At 60.0% G+C, this 15,537-nt stretch overlaps 1 protein-coding gene across 1 annotated transcript in view; it reads right to left on the bottom strand.

The window, feature by feature from the left end:
* Positions 1-335: 335 nt before the first annotated feature.
* ITPK1 (inositol-tetrakisphosphate 1-kinase) overlaps positions 336-15,537 on the bottom strand; it is a 162,101-nt gene continuing 146,899 nt past the window's right edge. The window contains exons 9-11 of the mRNA XM_082647731.1: positions 11,550-11,617; positions 6,779-6,941; positions 336-2,452 (exon numbers count right to left, since the gene is read on the bottom strand). Of these exons, the coding sequence (XP_082503857.1) occupies positions 2,094-2,452; positions 6,779-6,941; positions 11,550-11,617 (590 nt within the window). The 3' untranslated portion in view covers positions 336-2,093. The remainder of the gene's footprint in view (positions 2,453-6,778; positions 6,942-11,549; positions 11,618-15,537) is intronic.

Genomic DNA, 15,537 nt, shown 5'->3' with positions numbered 1-15,537 from the left:
CGCCCCTCGGTTTCCCCACCCTGCTGGCTACCCGCATCGAGGCTGGTGGAAAGTGCCGCGTCACTGCAAAACAGTTACTTGATATCCGGGCCCTGGACGCTAACGTGTGAGAGCCGGAGGGGAGGCATCGATTAAACAGGACACGATGTGGCCAGGGGCCCTGCCTGGCACCGGGTCACCCTGCACTCCCGACCTGTCCTGACTCGATCAGGACTGGAATTTTACTCAAAAACGTAAAGCTGTTTTATTAAAAGACTGGAGGAGGGCACAGGCTTTTAGCAACGTTTTGTAAACACGTGTGAAATGCAGTTTGATTTCAGTAGTTTATTTTGGAGACAAAGCAGTGCAAGAGGCCGGCCACGCTTTCCTGCTCCCCCGGCGCTTGGGGTTAGGCTAGGAAAGGCGACGTACAGACATTATAATCAGGGTTCAACACTCAAGTCGTGTAAACACGGTGGTCGGAGGGCCCGTGGTTTCTAGGACAGCTGGGCACTTCTGATGGCAGCCGCCCTCCCCCCAGCCCTTCCTTTCCCAAAGTGGGCGACCGCCACGTCCCTGCTGACCAGGCCTGAAGGTGTCTGAGCGCCCAGCTCAGCGGCCGCTCTCAGTCCATCCTCCCTGGACCACGCAGGACGGCCCAGAGGCCTGTTTCTCTTCCTCAAGAGGGACTGATGAGAGAAGACACAAGGCTATGCTCAGGGGTCCCTATGCATCCCGCCAGATGGTCACACGGCCCGAGGACTGACAAAGCCCCTCACTGATCCCCTTCTCTGCAAAGGGGGCTGCCGGCCTGCCTGGACCTCGGGCTTGGACTGATCAGCTGGTGGTCTGTCTGCTGCCATCAGGGGCTGGGGTGACTCTAATAGGAGAAGCGGGTAATGTGCTTTCTTGCCTCTGGGGCTGCGAGCCCCCTCGCACCTGGCTGGCTTAGTGCTTGGGGCTGGCAGCGAGCATGAAAGGGGTGGATCAGGCCTTCTGGGCAGGTGTGGAGCAACGTGCAGCCTCCTCCTGCCTGGGGGGAGAGCCCCAAATCGCCTCGATGCCAAGGAGACGCTCATCTGGGTTGACGTCACGGAGACACAGGCTGCACTGTAGGGGCTAGGGCGTCAAGCCTGCCCTTGAGTTCCCTGGTCATGACTGCCCGGCGACTCTTGGAATGATTGGCCCAAAGTCACAGCACAAATCCTTGGCACAAGCAGGATCAGCCCAGAGGTTCCCAGCGAGGCAGGCTCCTCCCGGGTCCAGGGAGCAGTGGCGCTTGGTCAGGGAAGGAGGCCCCGTTGCGTGGGACACGTGCTGACGGGCCTAGTGGACTCCAGGGAGCTGCACGTGGAGAAAGGCAGCCGACCCAGGGCTGTGGCCTTCCCAGGGAAGCCTCCTCCTCCTCTGCTTTCGTGAGCGGGCAGCAGGTGGACCACAGCCCAGACTCCCTGCGTGGAATCCACAAGGAAATGGTAGCTGGGGCCTCCTGCTTCCCCTGGCTCCTCCTGCTTTCGGGAGGGGGCAGCTGCACACCGGATGGGGCTTTAAGCCAGCGGTAAGGGAAACGGGGCCGGGCCTGGCGTGGCGGCTTGGAGAGAAGAGACGGGCAACTGTTTGCTGGCTCTGCTCAGCCGCCGACAGCCTGACCAGGGATGGCCTGCTCCAGGGTCCCCGAGGCCTGGGCCACAGCAGCCATTGAGAAGAACAGACGTGGACGTGCTCGGGCACTCACACACGCACGGCGACCACGCACACGCACGCACACCCCCACACACGCACGCATGCACACCCCACCTCACATTCAGACCTAGTGTTGAAAACACAAGCGTGTGTAAACTCAGTGGAGAGATCTGCACAGCAGGAATCAGGCGGGATTGTCCCTCTTCCGCGAGGCTGGACCACTTGGGGTTCTCTTCCGTCCCCACCCCCACCCCTCATGTAGATCATGACATCAGAGAATCAGGTTAAAAATTAAAAAAAAAAAAGAAGGAGAAGGAGAATCAGATCCTTGGGAATTCTTAGTAGTAGCGTCACCGTCGGGAGCTGCTCGCCCAGCGTGTGTGTGTTCTGCAGCCCGCGCTGCCCCTCAGGGTCCCGGGCCCCGTGCGTGGCTACTGGGAGGAGGCCTTGGTGGCCAGCGAGGCCACGCAGTGCTGCTGGAAGCTGGGCGACACGGCGGCGGTGCAGCCGAGTCTCTGGTGCGGCAGCTTGGAGGTGCTGCCCGCGCCCACGCCGCCCACGTCGGCCTCGGCCGTCCAGGGCGGCTCCTGGCCCATCATGCTGCTGCAGCAGCCGGGGCTGGCGCTGCACGTCCGCTCGGCCGCCAGGCCACCCGCCTGCTCCGCCAGGAGCCTGCTGTGCCGCAGCGGGGCCACGTCCCCCGTGCCTGCCGCGGCCGCGCTCTGGCCCTGCAGCACGGTGGTGATGTGGTTCAGGAGGTCCGTGAAGAACTCGCTCACGCCCTCGTAGCCTGGGGGTGGGAGAGACAGACAGCACGCTGAGCCAGGTGGGTGCGGGGGGCGCGAAGGGGCTCCCGGGCCCTCGAGGGCTGGTCGAGTGCACACAGCCTGGACTCCAAGCCCCGTGCGTGCGGCCCCAAGGGGCCAGTCCTTGAATTCGGCTGCCCCCGGAGGGTGAGAAGCCGCTGAGAAAGCGCCCTGTCCCTGCTGAGCACAGCTTCGGCATCTCATTTAATCACCCCCCTCCCGACGTGGTCTGATGCCATCATGCGGGGGAGGTGGAGTGGCCAGAGGTGGCAGGACAGAAGGCCCGCTCCTCCAGCTCTGAATCAGAAACACCCCTCCCCCTCCACGTGGCTCAGCTCCAGCTTCCCTGTGTGTAAACTGAGGACGGGGGAAGGGGGGCTCCTGTGGGCAGGACTGGGAGGGCTGGAACGTGGGTGAGGCCTGAGCAACAGCAGCTGCTCCTGGAACTGAGTCCATTTCCCTCTCACCCCCAAAGTATCAGTACCTGCAAGGAGGCCCGCCATGCTGCATACTCTGCGCACCCCCCAACAAGGCCACCGCACTAACACGGCTTCCCTAACAAGCGGGCCCGGATCTCCTGAACAGAAACCGCCGGGACCCACCTGGGGCCTGCGTTTCCCATCACAGATGCAACTGCGAATGTCAGCAAGCAGTCCTCGGAGCCACCCATCGAGCAAATTTCGGATCTGGCTCGAGGATTTTGCTGACTTCTGAAAGCTGCTTCGAAAGAAATTCGACACGGGGTGGGCGCCCCCGCCCCCGCCTGCCTGAACCAATTTGCAGCAATGAGAACCGGGCACACAGCTGCAAGAACAGTGATCAGGACAGGAAGCAGGTCCCCAAAAAGGGACAGCGTGCCTGCATCGGGAGGGGGCCCAGGTACCACCCCCGGCCCCGGGATGTGACCCCATCGCTGACACCAGGCCTGGTGCTGAGAGGTGCCGACCCCTCGCACGTCCTCTGGGATGGTCTTCACAGCCGTTGGCACGAGCTGCAGGAGAATGAAGGTTCGGACTTGGGCAGGTGCGTTAGCTCGTACAGAAAAGGCTGCCCAGGGGCCAGGCAGATGGGGCTGCCTCACTGTGCACGCTCTTATGTGTCCAGCAAACAGTGCTGTGGTTTTGAGGGAGCCTGAGGCTGAGAGGGGCAAGCAGAGGCGCCCAGGGGAAAAACAAAACTGGGTATATACTGGCATGCACAGCACTTGCCCTGCTCAACACGCCCTCACTTGATCATCGCAACCCTCTGTCCCCATTTTCCAGATGAGGAAATGGAGGCACAGAGTTAAGTAACCAGCCCCAAACACCAAAAGAGCCATCAGCAGGTGGACACGTGTTCACTGTGACGGTGGGTATGGTGACAACGTCCAGGGCTAGCGTTCATCCAGGCTCACCGAGGGCTGGCCCCCGGCTACATGTGGCATCCTGATAGCCCCCGGGGAGCGGGACCTGAGGGTTATCTCCATTTTACAGACAAGGACACGAAGCTCTAAGTAGCAGCACTGGGATCTGAACCAGGCCCTTTGGTGCCACCCGTGCCTTGAATACATGTGGTGCTGGGTGCCCCACTCTAGGACTGGGCACTTCCTCGGCCCTGGGGCCAGGGGTGAAGGGCAGGGCAGTCACGGGCCATCGGCAGACGTGCTGCTGGGTTTCCAGGGCAGAGATGCGAGCAGGGGAGAAGAGCTGAGATCCGCTGACAGGCCACCAGGGAACATAAGCTGTTCCCTCAGCAACAGCTCTGCCGCCCCCAGACGAGGCCCGGCCCACGGCTCCTCGCAGCCTGGGGAGGGCGGACTGAGGCGTGAAGGAGCGCTGCAGGGCAGGCACTGTGCACACGCCATCTCCTCTGCTAGGAGGGGAGAAGTGTTCCCACTGTGCACGAGCGAACACTGAGGCTGCCCCATCCGGAGGTTCGCCTCAGCAGATGGTGAGGGCAGCCAGGATCTGAACCCACGACTCAAGCTAAGAAGCAGGCAGCCTCAGGTCAGGGGCCCAGGGCCCAGGCCCAGCCCCACTACCTGGTAGCCATGGGACCTTGGACGTGTCGCCCAGCCCCCTGGCTCCACATGCCCGGCAGCACATGGGATCCTGATGGTCCCTTGCACGCTGTGTGGTTGTGAGAATGAAATGAAACCCTGGGGGTAAAGGTCCCCAGGCAGGCTGGGCACCACTGGTGGCCACTGCTGTCACCACTGCCCAGAGCCCAGCACGCAGGCTGGGTGGCGGGGCTGCTACCGGACACCCATGGCCCGAGGCACAGGGTGAGGTGGCCCAGGACGATGAGGACTCCAGATCCAGGCCCGTAAACCCGGCAGGGAGAGGGCGGGGCCCCAGGCGGCCCGTCTCCTGGACACCGCCTCCTCTGGGCCCCAAGCCCCACCCGCTCCCGGGGCCTAACTCAGCACCGGGCTGCCTCACAGTCTCCTCGGGGCTCGGCTCCATCATTCAGGCTTGGCCCGCCAGGGGCCTCCTCTTGGCTTCCCCCATCCACGCTGGCTCACAGTGGCCGTCCCTTCTCTGAACACCCGGGACGCCCTCAGAACGTCCGGCCCGAGTCACACAGGTGCTGACTGGGCGGGTCCAACTCAGGACCCAGCACAAATCCGCAGCTCAGTTGCAGAGTTCCTCCCCGCCCCCCCATCCTTCTAGAACCTCCACCCCACCAGCCGGGCATTGCCCTGCCCGGTCCCCCCAATCCACTGACTCAGCCGCCTTTTCGCTGTCGTTCCCTCCACGTCCTCCCTGATTTAGATCCTCTGATTTATTATAATTGTTCCCCTGATGCAGCCTCAATACCCCTGTGCTCTCTCATTCCGTCACCCTCGCTCATCAAAAACCCACCTCTCCGTCCAGGCTGCACCCACGGTGACTACGGAGAAATAGGCCATTGTCCCAAAGGGTTTCAATTTCTATTCACGAACACAGACCTCAGATGGCCGCGCCACCTTGCTCAGAGTGAACGGCCACACGGTGGGCTCCCCTCTGACCTCTGACCTCCCTGCTGCACGAGGCCTCGGGCCACAGGCCCCCCTCCGCAGGCCCTGCCCGGGATCCTTAGGGGTGGCTCCCTCCCTTCTTGCCAGGCCCTGCTCCCACTCCCGCTTCACAGAGGAGCCCCTGGCACCCCCGTCCCCCGAGGGCAGGGCCCCCGCCGCCCCGCACTGTCTGCAGCAGCTGGGGAATGCAGTGGGCCTTCGGCAAACTGCATGACAGAGACAGCAGGGGCCTCCCTCGAACCTGGGTTTCCTTGGCTGTGAATCGTGGTGCTGGCCGGGCCTGGCCCGCATGCTCTCAGTGCAGGGGACACGCGTCAAGCACCCAGCCTGGTGCCCAGTGATGCTCCCCAAGCACGGGGGCTTTCTGCTCCCTGCAGACGCCCACCGTGCAGTGCCCTCCTGCCAGCAGGGCTCTCACGTGAGATGCTAGCCTCCCCAAGAGCGGGAATCGCTTCCGCTCTTCATATCCACTGAGCAGTGACGATGGCTCTACCTCCAGGGCAGGTGCTTAACAAAGGCAAGAGCCACGGCCTTGAGACAGAGATGCCCAGCGAGAGGGTAAGCGCCCAGGCTGCTCTGGGCCAGAGGGAGCGAAGCAGCACTGTCCCTGACCTGCCGTGAGATGGGGAGTTGCCTGGCCTCAGCACGTGTCTCTGTGAAGTAGCTCAGCCCAGGGCCGCCACCACCATCACTGCTGAAGCTAACAGTCCCCTTGAGGGTTCTCGGGTGATGTCTCCCGCTGAGCCCCTCCCTGAGTTGGGATCTGAGGGGTGCAGGGCAGAGCCTGGTGGGGCAGCAGGCCCGGCAGTGCTTCCCGCCTCAGGGCTGCCGCAGACAGCATGGAGCAGACGCCCCAGCCGCGGGGAGCTGGCCGGATCCGAGCGTGTCCCCAGCATGGTGGCTCAGGGCGGGGGGAGGAGCATGGCCTTGCCACTACCCTGCCGTATGACCTGGGACAACTTCTCCCTCCCTCCCTGCGTGTAAACTGGGATTTATATGCCCTCCAGTGTCCTTTCAGCTCTTTAAACCTACAAGGGCCCAAGAGGTCAGCTGAGATTTGGCCCGGAAAGGCCACTGCTGGTGGCACCGGGCCAGGAGAGGCAGCGGAAAGAACACGCGTTTAGCTGCAGGCCCACTACGTGCCCTGTAAACCCACTGGCAGGTGGGGCTGCGGCTGAGCGGGGGCTGCTCCGACCCCGGGCCCCAGACAGTGAGGGATGGAGCTGGTCAGCCCGACTCTCCGGCCCCCACCACCCGCCCAAGGCTGCCAGTCTACAGACCGGTGAAGGCGGCGCCCGGCCCCACCGCTCACCTGGGAAGGCGTTGATGTCGATGACGGCGTGCTGCCCCGTCTGGTTGTTGATGATGATGTCGATCCCAAAGAGCGATACGCCCAGTGCCTGCCGCAGGGCCCGGGACAGCTCCCGGATGACCTCGTCACTCGGTCGCTCGAAGACACCCTCGATCTTTTCCAGCTGCCAACACACACACACACACACACGAGTCAGGCCCCGGGTACGGAGGCTCCACGCCTCGCCACACACAGAGACCCCCCCAGGGAGGTGGCACAGGCCGGGCCTTACCCGCAGGCAAGAGGCAGGACAGACCCACCAGAGTCGGCACGAGGACGGCCATTTCCAAATCCTGCCAAGGGCTGGACAGCTGCTAGGTATACAGCGCACGTGACCTCTAGTCCTCATAACCAGCAGGGAGGCGAGCACCGTTATCAGCATTTTATACACAGGGGAGCTGAAGCTCAGAGAGGCTCAGGGGCTGGTCCAGGGCCACACAGCTCAGGGCTGGATTTGGACCCAGGCATTTAAGCCTGTAAAACCCAAGCCTCTTAGCAAGGAGGAAGGGGATGGAGAGTCTGTTGTGAACCCAGGAAGACTGTGTGGTTCAGGGAGCCTGTGAGCTGGACCTTGAAGATGGGGAGGATTGAGGGGGGTGGGGGGAAGGGACCCAGATGAGAGCACAGTGGAAGCAAAGGTGCAGAGGTAAGAACCCACAGGAGAGAGCTGGGAGCAGCTGGAACTGTTAGGGCAGAGGCGGGCAGCAGGGGGAATTTCTGTCAGCATCACCACACTGGCCCACCATTGCCGGAGCCTCAAGGCTGTGAGCTGATAGGTTCCGTGGACCGGCCTTCATTTACTGGCTGGAAGTGGGCAGGGGCGGGTGGTGGTCACAGGGCTCCGGGGTGGGGCTCACACTTCTCCCCTTCCGGATGAGTCGCTAACTCTGGTGTGACCACACTAACTCATGCTCAGCGGGCCTTTCCCCAAAGAGTCTACTCTGCTGCTGCGGCCCAACCCCCGGGTCCAAGTTCAGCTTTTAGCGAAGCTTCCACAGGGCTCGTGGGGCCGTCCCTTGGACTCCCGCTGACACCGCTCGCTTTCTGCTCTAATCACAGCTGGCCTGGGACAGGCACACGAGTCTTCATGGGCTCAAGCGTGGCCCCTGGCCCGGGCCTCCAAGGAAGCAGAACACCGCCCTGGGAAGGACTGAAGTCCGAGGGGTCCGGATTTGAATCCTGACCGTGACTTCCCAGCTCTGTGGTCTTAGGGGAAAGTACTTGGCCTCGGTGTGCCTCAGCCCGCTCATCTGCAAAACAGGGCCAATGAGGCCTCCATCCCAGACTGCTGGGAGGAATCACAAGGTCATTGACGTGATGGGGACAGCACATGCCTGGCTGGAGGAGCCGCTCCACTTGCATTTCAGGGCATGGATGGCAGCACGTCAGCCGGAATAGGGCTCACGTGTGGTGCTCAGGAGATAGCAGAGTCCTATGGACTGTGGGCTCGGGGCCAAAGGGGAAGCCCAGGAGCTCACCCAGCAGAAATAAAACAGAAGCTGGGTCAAAAAGCTAAATGGAGAATTACCATGTGACCCAGCAATTCCACCCCAGGTGTGTAACTTGTAGGCCACTGTTCATAGCTGCATTATTCACAATAGGCAAAAGGTAGAAACAACCCAAATGTCCATCAACAGATGACTAGATAAACAAAATGGGTTACCCACACAATGGAGTATTGTTCTCACAATGCTACCACGTGGATGAACCTTGAAAACGTCAGGCTATGTGAAAAAAGCCAGACACAATAGGTCACGCACTGTACGGTTCCCTTAATATGAAAGGTCCAGAATAGGTAAGTCCATGGAGACTAAGAAGCAGATTCGTGGTTGCCAGGGGCTGGGGGGAGGGGGACTGAGGGGTGACACTTAACGGGCACAGGATTCTCTTTTGGGTGATGCAAATGCTCTGGAACTAGACAGAGGTGGCAGTTGCACGACACTGTGAATGTACTTAACGCCACTGAACAGTTCACATTAAAACGACTAATGTTAACACGAAGCGAGGCTGTGTCAGGTAGGCTGGGGACAGAGCCCTGGGTACCCAGGACACGTGGTGCTTACCCCCAGCTCAGGAAGCCGCATGGCTGATGGGGAACTCCCAGACACGTGCAGGGCAGGGACCCCACAACTGGGCACCGTCGTGCGCTACTGTGAAAGCCACATCCACCGGCTCTGCATAGTAGGCGGCGACCCCCAACAGCGCCCATGACCCCGCTGCCTCGGCGTCTCGTCCAGGGGAGATGCTGTCTAAGCATCTGCGTTAGCTTCGCCGTGACAGGCACCTGCCTGAGCCCAGACCAGCAGCCTGGCCGCTGGTCCTGCGGCCCGGGTCCCTCACCGAGTCACAGCCCTGGGAGGACGCCTGGCATTGCCCATTCCCCGCTGCGTGCCCTGAGCCATAACGGGCCCTGCCGCGTCTTGTTTTCTCGCCCCAGGAAACGGGGTAATAAGAACACCCCTGCCGCCACGGGACCGTGGTGGGGATCCACGAAGCTCACCCGTAAGGCCTGTGGCTCAGGCCTGGCAGCAAGGGGACCAATGGCTGCTGCTCTGTTACAAAGCCTCGTGACCCCGCTGTTTATAAAAGCACTTTCTCAGCTCAGCTAAGGAATCTCAGAAGTCCTTCTGGAGCCCTTTGATTGTCTGAAACGGAGGCGATGGAGGTGGTAAGAGGTGCTCAGGTGGACCCCCGGGGTCACCCGTCACCAGTCACAGCTGACACTGACTGAGCACCTACTGCACACCCAGCACTGCCATGGTGCTTTTCATCTAGGGACTCCCTGAACACCACCACCACCCTACAGGGTGGGGCGGGGAACCCGAGGCTCAGAGAGGCAATGTGACTTGCCCGAGGCCACACAGCTGGAAAGTTGTGGAGCTTCGGTCTGACCCCAGGCAGTCCTGTCAGTGTCACACTCTTAACCAATACCCTGTGTCTATGGGGGGGCAGCCAGTTGGGTGTGGGAGCTGTGTCCACTCTTGGGAGCATCCAGCCAGGGAGGGAGGGGGGGCTTCAAGGCCAGGGCAGGGCTCCCGGCACCTGCACAAGGCCGCGATGGGGACTGGAGGGACCTTAGCGAGCAGGAGAATGCTAAGGGGCTTGTCTGGACACCCAGGTCTGGGGATGGCCTTGTCTGTGCATGTGGGCCTGACATCCCGAGTGGAAAGGGACGGCTGCCTGCATTTCCCTTTTCTCTTTTCCACATTGCCAGCCCTGGGGGAATCCCCACACAGCAGTCATGAGCTGGGGGGAAGGGGGAGATGGCAGCGGGGCCTAAAGGTGGAGAGGAGGCCCCGCAGGGTCTGCAGGCCGACCTTTGCCACGTGGCAGACAGAGACGCAGGCTGAATGGCAGGTGGGTGATTAGCCAGGAAGGTGACTTTGCTTCTGGCCCTCACAGTGACCCTCTGGCATCAGGTAACAGCCCAGCAGTGACTAGAGCTGCTCTGTGCCAGGGGAGTGGCAGGGACAGCCTCTTGGCAAGTCCGCAGAATGCCAACCCCCTCCAAGAGTCACAGGCCTAATACGGTCTGAGAGCCTCGCAGGGAAGATGCCCTGCAGAGCTGGGCCAGCCTGAAGTTTCTGCAGCTTGTAAGAGACCAGAACGTTTTCTTGCACAGAACACCTATTTACGTCTTATAATGTGCACAGCCAGGCGCTGAGGGGTTCTGTTTAAAATCTGGTTGTTCTCCAAGCATCCTTGACCACAAAACTTGTTCCCGGGGAATGTCTATTAACATCTTGAGGGACGCTGGTGTTCCTTCCAGGTCCCTTCTACGCCTGTGCTCTGTCGAACCCTCAGCACACAGCTGGCTCCTCAAAGGAACCAGAAACAGACAAGAAAAGCACAGGCAGCCTCGGTTGGTGGACAGGAAGCCCTAACCTGGAACGAGGGGGAGTGAGGCCTAGAGGTGGGGGTCTGCTGTGGACGGGACATTGGCAAACCCTCCGAGCATGGCCAGGAGGGGAGCGGAGAGCTGGCAGAGGGCTCATTTCAGCGGCAGTGGCAGCAGAGACCCCTGGCTCTCAGGACACATGGAGGAACAGCAGAGGGTGGCCCAGCGCTGACTTCTAACTGCTCAGCAATTGCCAGGGAGATAAGAAATCCTAAATTCCCGGAACACCCAGCTTTGGCATCAGACGAATCTGGGCTTAAATCTCGTCTCTGTCCCTGATCACTCAGGGACAGCCCTCAGAGCACAGCCCTCCCGCCTCAGGAAAGTGGGGATGTCTGTCCACCCCTGCAAGGCTGTTTTGGGCCGCAGGGCATCGAGGATGGAGCCTGACACGCAGCGACGTTCGCTGAACAGCAACCCCGAGCCCATTACCCACCGTGAACTACCCCAGCAGCCCCAGATGTACACGGCAGGCTCTTAACAAACGCTCCCTGGACTCACGTGGGCAAGGAAAGAAAAAGGAAAATTGAGGTGGTGCTCTGCTCCCTCTTCTTAAATCAGGCAAAAGGCAGATTAGAAAGCAGGACTTCAAATTCCTCACGGTTGGGGGGATTTCCTCATGTAGGAGGAGAGTTAGAAAATCATCCACTTGGAGTAGCCCAGCAACGAGCGGGCGTGGCTGTGATGACCACTGGCACGAAGGCCCGAAGCACGCGAGGAAGAGGGGTCTCTGGAACTGCCCTGGGCCCCTGGCCTGGGGTGAAGGTCCTGCCACTCTGCCCCGCTGGACAGTCAAAAGCACCCCACACCCAGGGCTCGGCGGGAGGGACATACCGCGGTCAGCACCGATGACGATTCTGGCTTGGACACGTTGTGGCTGTTGAAGAAGATGGACTCACGGTCTGAAAAAGCAAAGACAGGAAGAAGCCGGAGTTAGAAGCTCGAGGCAGGGACGGTGATTCCAGCACCCGGCACCAGGGGACAGCACCACCCCAGCCATAGGCCACAGTGGCCTTCAGGCTCAGCGTCCAGCGGCAGCCACCTGGGCCTCCCTACCCACCCCAGGAAGACATGACGCCACGGAGACCCGCACGCCCAGGCAGGGCTCCTGTTTCCATTTTCCTTCCCGTATAAAAATGAACGGCTTGATGAGCGCACCTCTGCCTCTGCTCTCGTCTTACACAACCAACCATACCTGATTTTCCCCAATACCCGAGGCCCCCCACTCCCCAAAGCGTGTCTAGAGTGTCTTACGGACACGGCACCAGAAAGGGGGCTAAGTGAGTGGGAAATGCTGCATATGTGCATATCAAAGGCCCAGAGTCAAGAGGTCAACTGATGCCATTTAATCCAGCATTCCCCTCCCGGTTCTGCCCACGGAATGCCTTTTCAGGGTAGCAGCTGAGAAACGGCTAGGCTGCCACTTGGCACGTGAGTGTTTAAAATACAAAGGGTTTTGCTGTTTCCCCACTACTTAAGGAAAAAATCGGAAATCAGAGCATGGGCTTCTGTAGGACCCATCCAAGAAAGCATACAGTTTGGCTTTGGAAGTTAGCACAGCCCCACGAAATACCCTCCACAACTCCCACCCCCTCCCTCTCTGCTCCCACTGCCCCCTGGGCCCTCTCGGTCCCATGGGGGCACCCGAGAGGCAGATCAATCCCAAGACTATTGGGAGTGATGAGCAGCTGGTTTGCTCCTTCACCCCCTGGAGAGTAAAGGCAGGTCAGTCGGTCAGAAACACGTTCTCCAGCGGCTGGAAGTGTGGCACACGAATGCACGAGGCACAAAACCACGAGCCTCGGGGCTGGGATCTGGTAAAGGCCGTCATCACACTGTGCTCCCCCCACCCCAAGAGTGGCACAGGCCACGAGCCCCAACGTGGCCCCAGCGGCCTCTGCTTTAGTCCTTCCTGGCAGGGCGTTACGGCTCCCGTCCCCCAGGACACATTGCGCATCCCTGGGACCCAGGCCTCTAAGCGCAGGCCAGGAAGGGCCCTGGCTCAGCACCGCCGTGTGCCAGGGGCCAGCCCGAGGCGGCACCTGCTCTGGCTGCCAACGCCCGCCCCCCACCACCTCCAGGATTACAGCGCCGCAACAATCATGCATGAGGAAGTGATTCGGGCGGAGGCCGAGCAGGCAGGCGCTGAGATGTACCTGGCATCTTTCCCGCTAGCGGGGCATGCAGGCCCCTTGCCGCCCTGGTGTGCCCGAAAGTCCTCCTACCGCTCCGACCAGAGCCAGTCCAGACGGGGGGCACGAGAGACGGTCCTGGGGAGGAGCCTGGGGAAAATAAACACCCTGCAGGACTGGTGCCAAGCAGCCCCACCAACCTCGACTCCTGGGCGCCGACAGCCAAGAAAAGTGAGCCTTCGGAGGGTGGCAAGCTCCACGGGCCAGAGCCCGGAGCAGCTGGGATGGGCGTTCCGGCCTTCCGTGGGTACTGCCCACCTTCTCAGCCTGTAGCCCAGCCTGGCCCAGTCCTACTGAGCTCAGGGCGCCTCCCACCCACCCTGTGGGACCCAAGGGCAATCGCCAGGATGGCAGAGCAGGCCTGGGGAGAGAAAGGCCCCCCAGAGCAGGTGGACACAGCCAAGCTGTCACCCAACAGCTTCCTGTGGCAAGATCGAAAGTGTGGACCATTTCAAAGGAGACTTGTTTCTCCTCCTGGCTAACGCTGACCTGGGAGCCCTGGCCAGAGGACTGTTTAGCAGGGAGGGGAGAGCTGCCCTTTACTCAGATCCTCCCCATGTGCGGCCTGAGTAGGGGCCGGACAGAGTGGGAGCGGATTCCGGCCATTTGATGAACCAGGAGACTGTGGAAGCCGAGATGGGTCAGAAAGGGTCAGAGCATCCCTTGGTGCCAGTTTCCTTGGGTAGCTTCAGGATACCGAGTTCCCTAAAGATAAGCCTGGCTGGGCCCTTGCACCTTGATCACAGGTGCACCCTGGATTGGGGGGGCCCATCCCCTCTCTGTTCCTGGACTAGTCCTGAGTCACACGGAGCCCCGGGAAGAACACCAAGAACGCCCACAGGAGAGGGGAGGCAATAAGAGGAATATGGGTATTTCTGTCCCCAATTTACAGACAAGCAAAAGAGGTTCAAAAGAAGCGGAGTAAGTGACAAGTTTAGCACCCAAATATCCCAGAGGGTCTGAGGTGCAGGTGTGAGCTGTGGCCACACCTTCTTCAGCTTCATTTGCTTAATCTTCACATCTCTGGCGGGGGGCGGGGGATAAAGCATGTCATGGCGCTGCAGACGGTGGCCCAGGTCTCCTCCCAGATCCCACGCAAGCATCAGCTCCGCAGAGGGGCCCCGGCTGCCCTGCCCGAGTGGCTCCCCTCACCCAGCGGTGTCCCAGGACCCACTGTTTCCTCTGCGGTCCCTCATCTGTGCTGCCACAATTCGTCCTTTCATTTCTTCTTCCCTGGTGTGTAGTTTCTCCCGCTAGAAGATGAACACACGAGGGCAGGACACTTGGCTGACTATCTAGTTCCCTGCTGGACCCCAGGGCTGAGCGCCTGGCAGGTGCAAGGAAACAGGGCATTTGTTACACCTGAGGGCCTCTCGATGCAAGATCACCACATCTGGCCCGCCACCTGTGTTTGTAAATAAAGGTTTATTGGAACGCAGCCACGCCCATTCGCTTACAATGCTGTCTACAGCGGCTCTTAGGCAACAACAGCAGCATTAAATAATTATGACAGAGCTGGAAACACTTACTCTGGACTTTTGCAGAAAAAGCCTGCTGACCCCTGCTCTATGTGGTAAGCGGTGTCGTTCCTTTATATACATAGCCCTAAGGAAAAAAAGGCCCACGTGTAGAGCCTAAGAAAGGCGTTGTGCCCGCAGAGGAAAAGAAACAGAAATAAACCCACTGCACAGAAAGGGGAGCAGAGAAACACACCCACTGCGACTCTGGAACTAGTGGAGAGAGCGGAGCAGTCTCCCCAAGACCATGGACCAAGGGCAGAGAACATGTGTTCCTGGGGCTGGCACAGGCCAACCTCAACCCTCTCTGTAAAAACGTGTCTTCAGTTCCAGCAGAGGCGACTGCAAGAGGCCTGTGGCCGTAAGACACACCTGACTTCAGAGATGCTAACAGGTGAAAACCAAAAGTACATCTGAGAATCAAAAGAACACAGTAGTTGTGGAGGGAAAGCTGGTGTCCTCATCACCACTGCAGGTCAAAGAATCCCACTCAAGGAGCCTCCACCTCCCTGCATGGACAGGGGAGACCGGCGAGCCCGCCACGCAGGGCCATGGGAACCAGAAAGCTGGGAGGGGGCTGGAAAGAAGCCAGAGCCCTAAAGCCCCCTGCTCAACTGGTCCAGCTTAAAGAGCCGCTGTCACACTGTGCTTCTCATCCAGAAAGAGAACACACGCGTGAAAAGAACAACGAGCTGCTGTGATGCCCTGAAGACAGTGGACACAGAATCAGTTTTTGGGGATGGAGGGATGGACACAGTGAAAATCACTCAGCTCGCCTGGGCATAATAAACACTTCTCCATTAGCTCTATGTTTCTCCACTGATTTACTTGGCCCCAGCCTGCATATTATGGTAAACTGGCAACCTGGAATGGCCATGAGAAGACACAGATGCGGAGCCCCTGTCCTCAGACACGGGACACAGAGCTCACGCCCAGCCACTAGTGGTTCCCAGATGGAAACTGGCCCAGGCCTTTGCAACCAGGAGAAAAAGAGAAGGAAAAGAGGCACTCTTCATGTGGAAAGGAAGGAAACCACGTGGTATATTTCTTTTAGAGATGGAGTGATTTTTTGGTAAAATAAATAAAAAGGCATACCTACTCTTCCTTTAATAC

Source organism: Grampus griseus, assembly GCF_964374135.1.
Source record: "Grampus griseus genome assembly, chromosome: 2".
In the NCBI taxonomy this organism is placed as follows: domain Eukaryota; kingdom Metazoa; phylum Chordata; class Mammalia; order Artiodactyla; family Delphinidae; genus Grampus; species Grampus griseus.
This window is presented reverse-complemented; position numbering and strand designations above follow the sequence as displayed.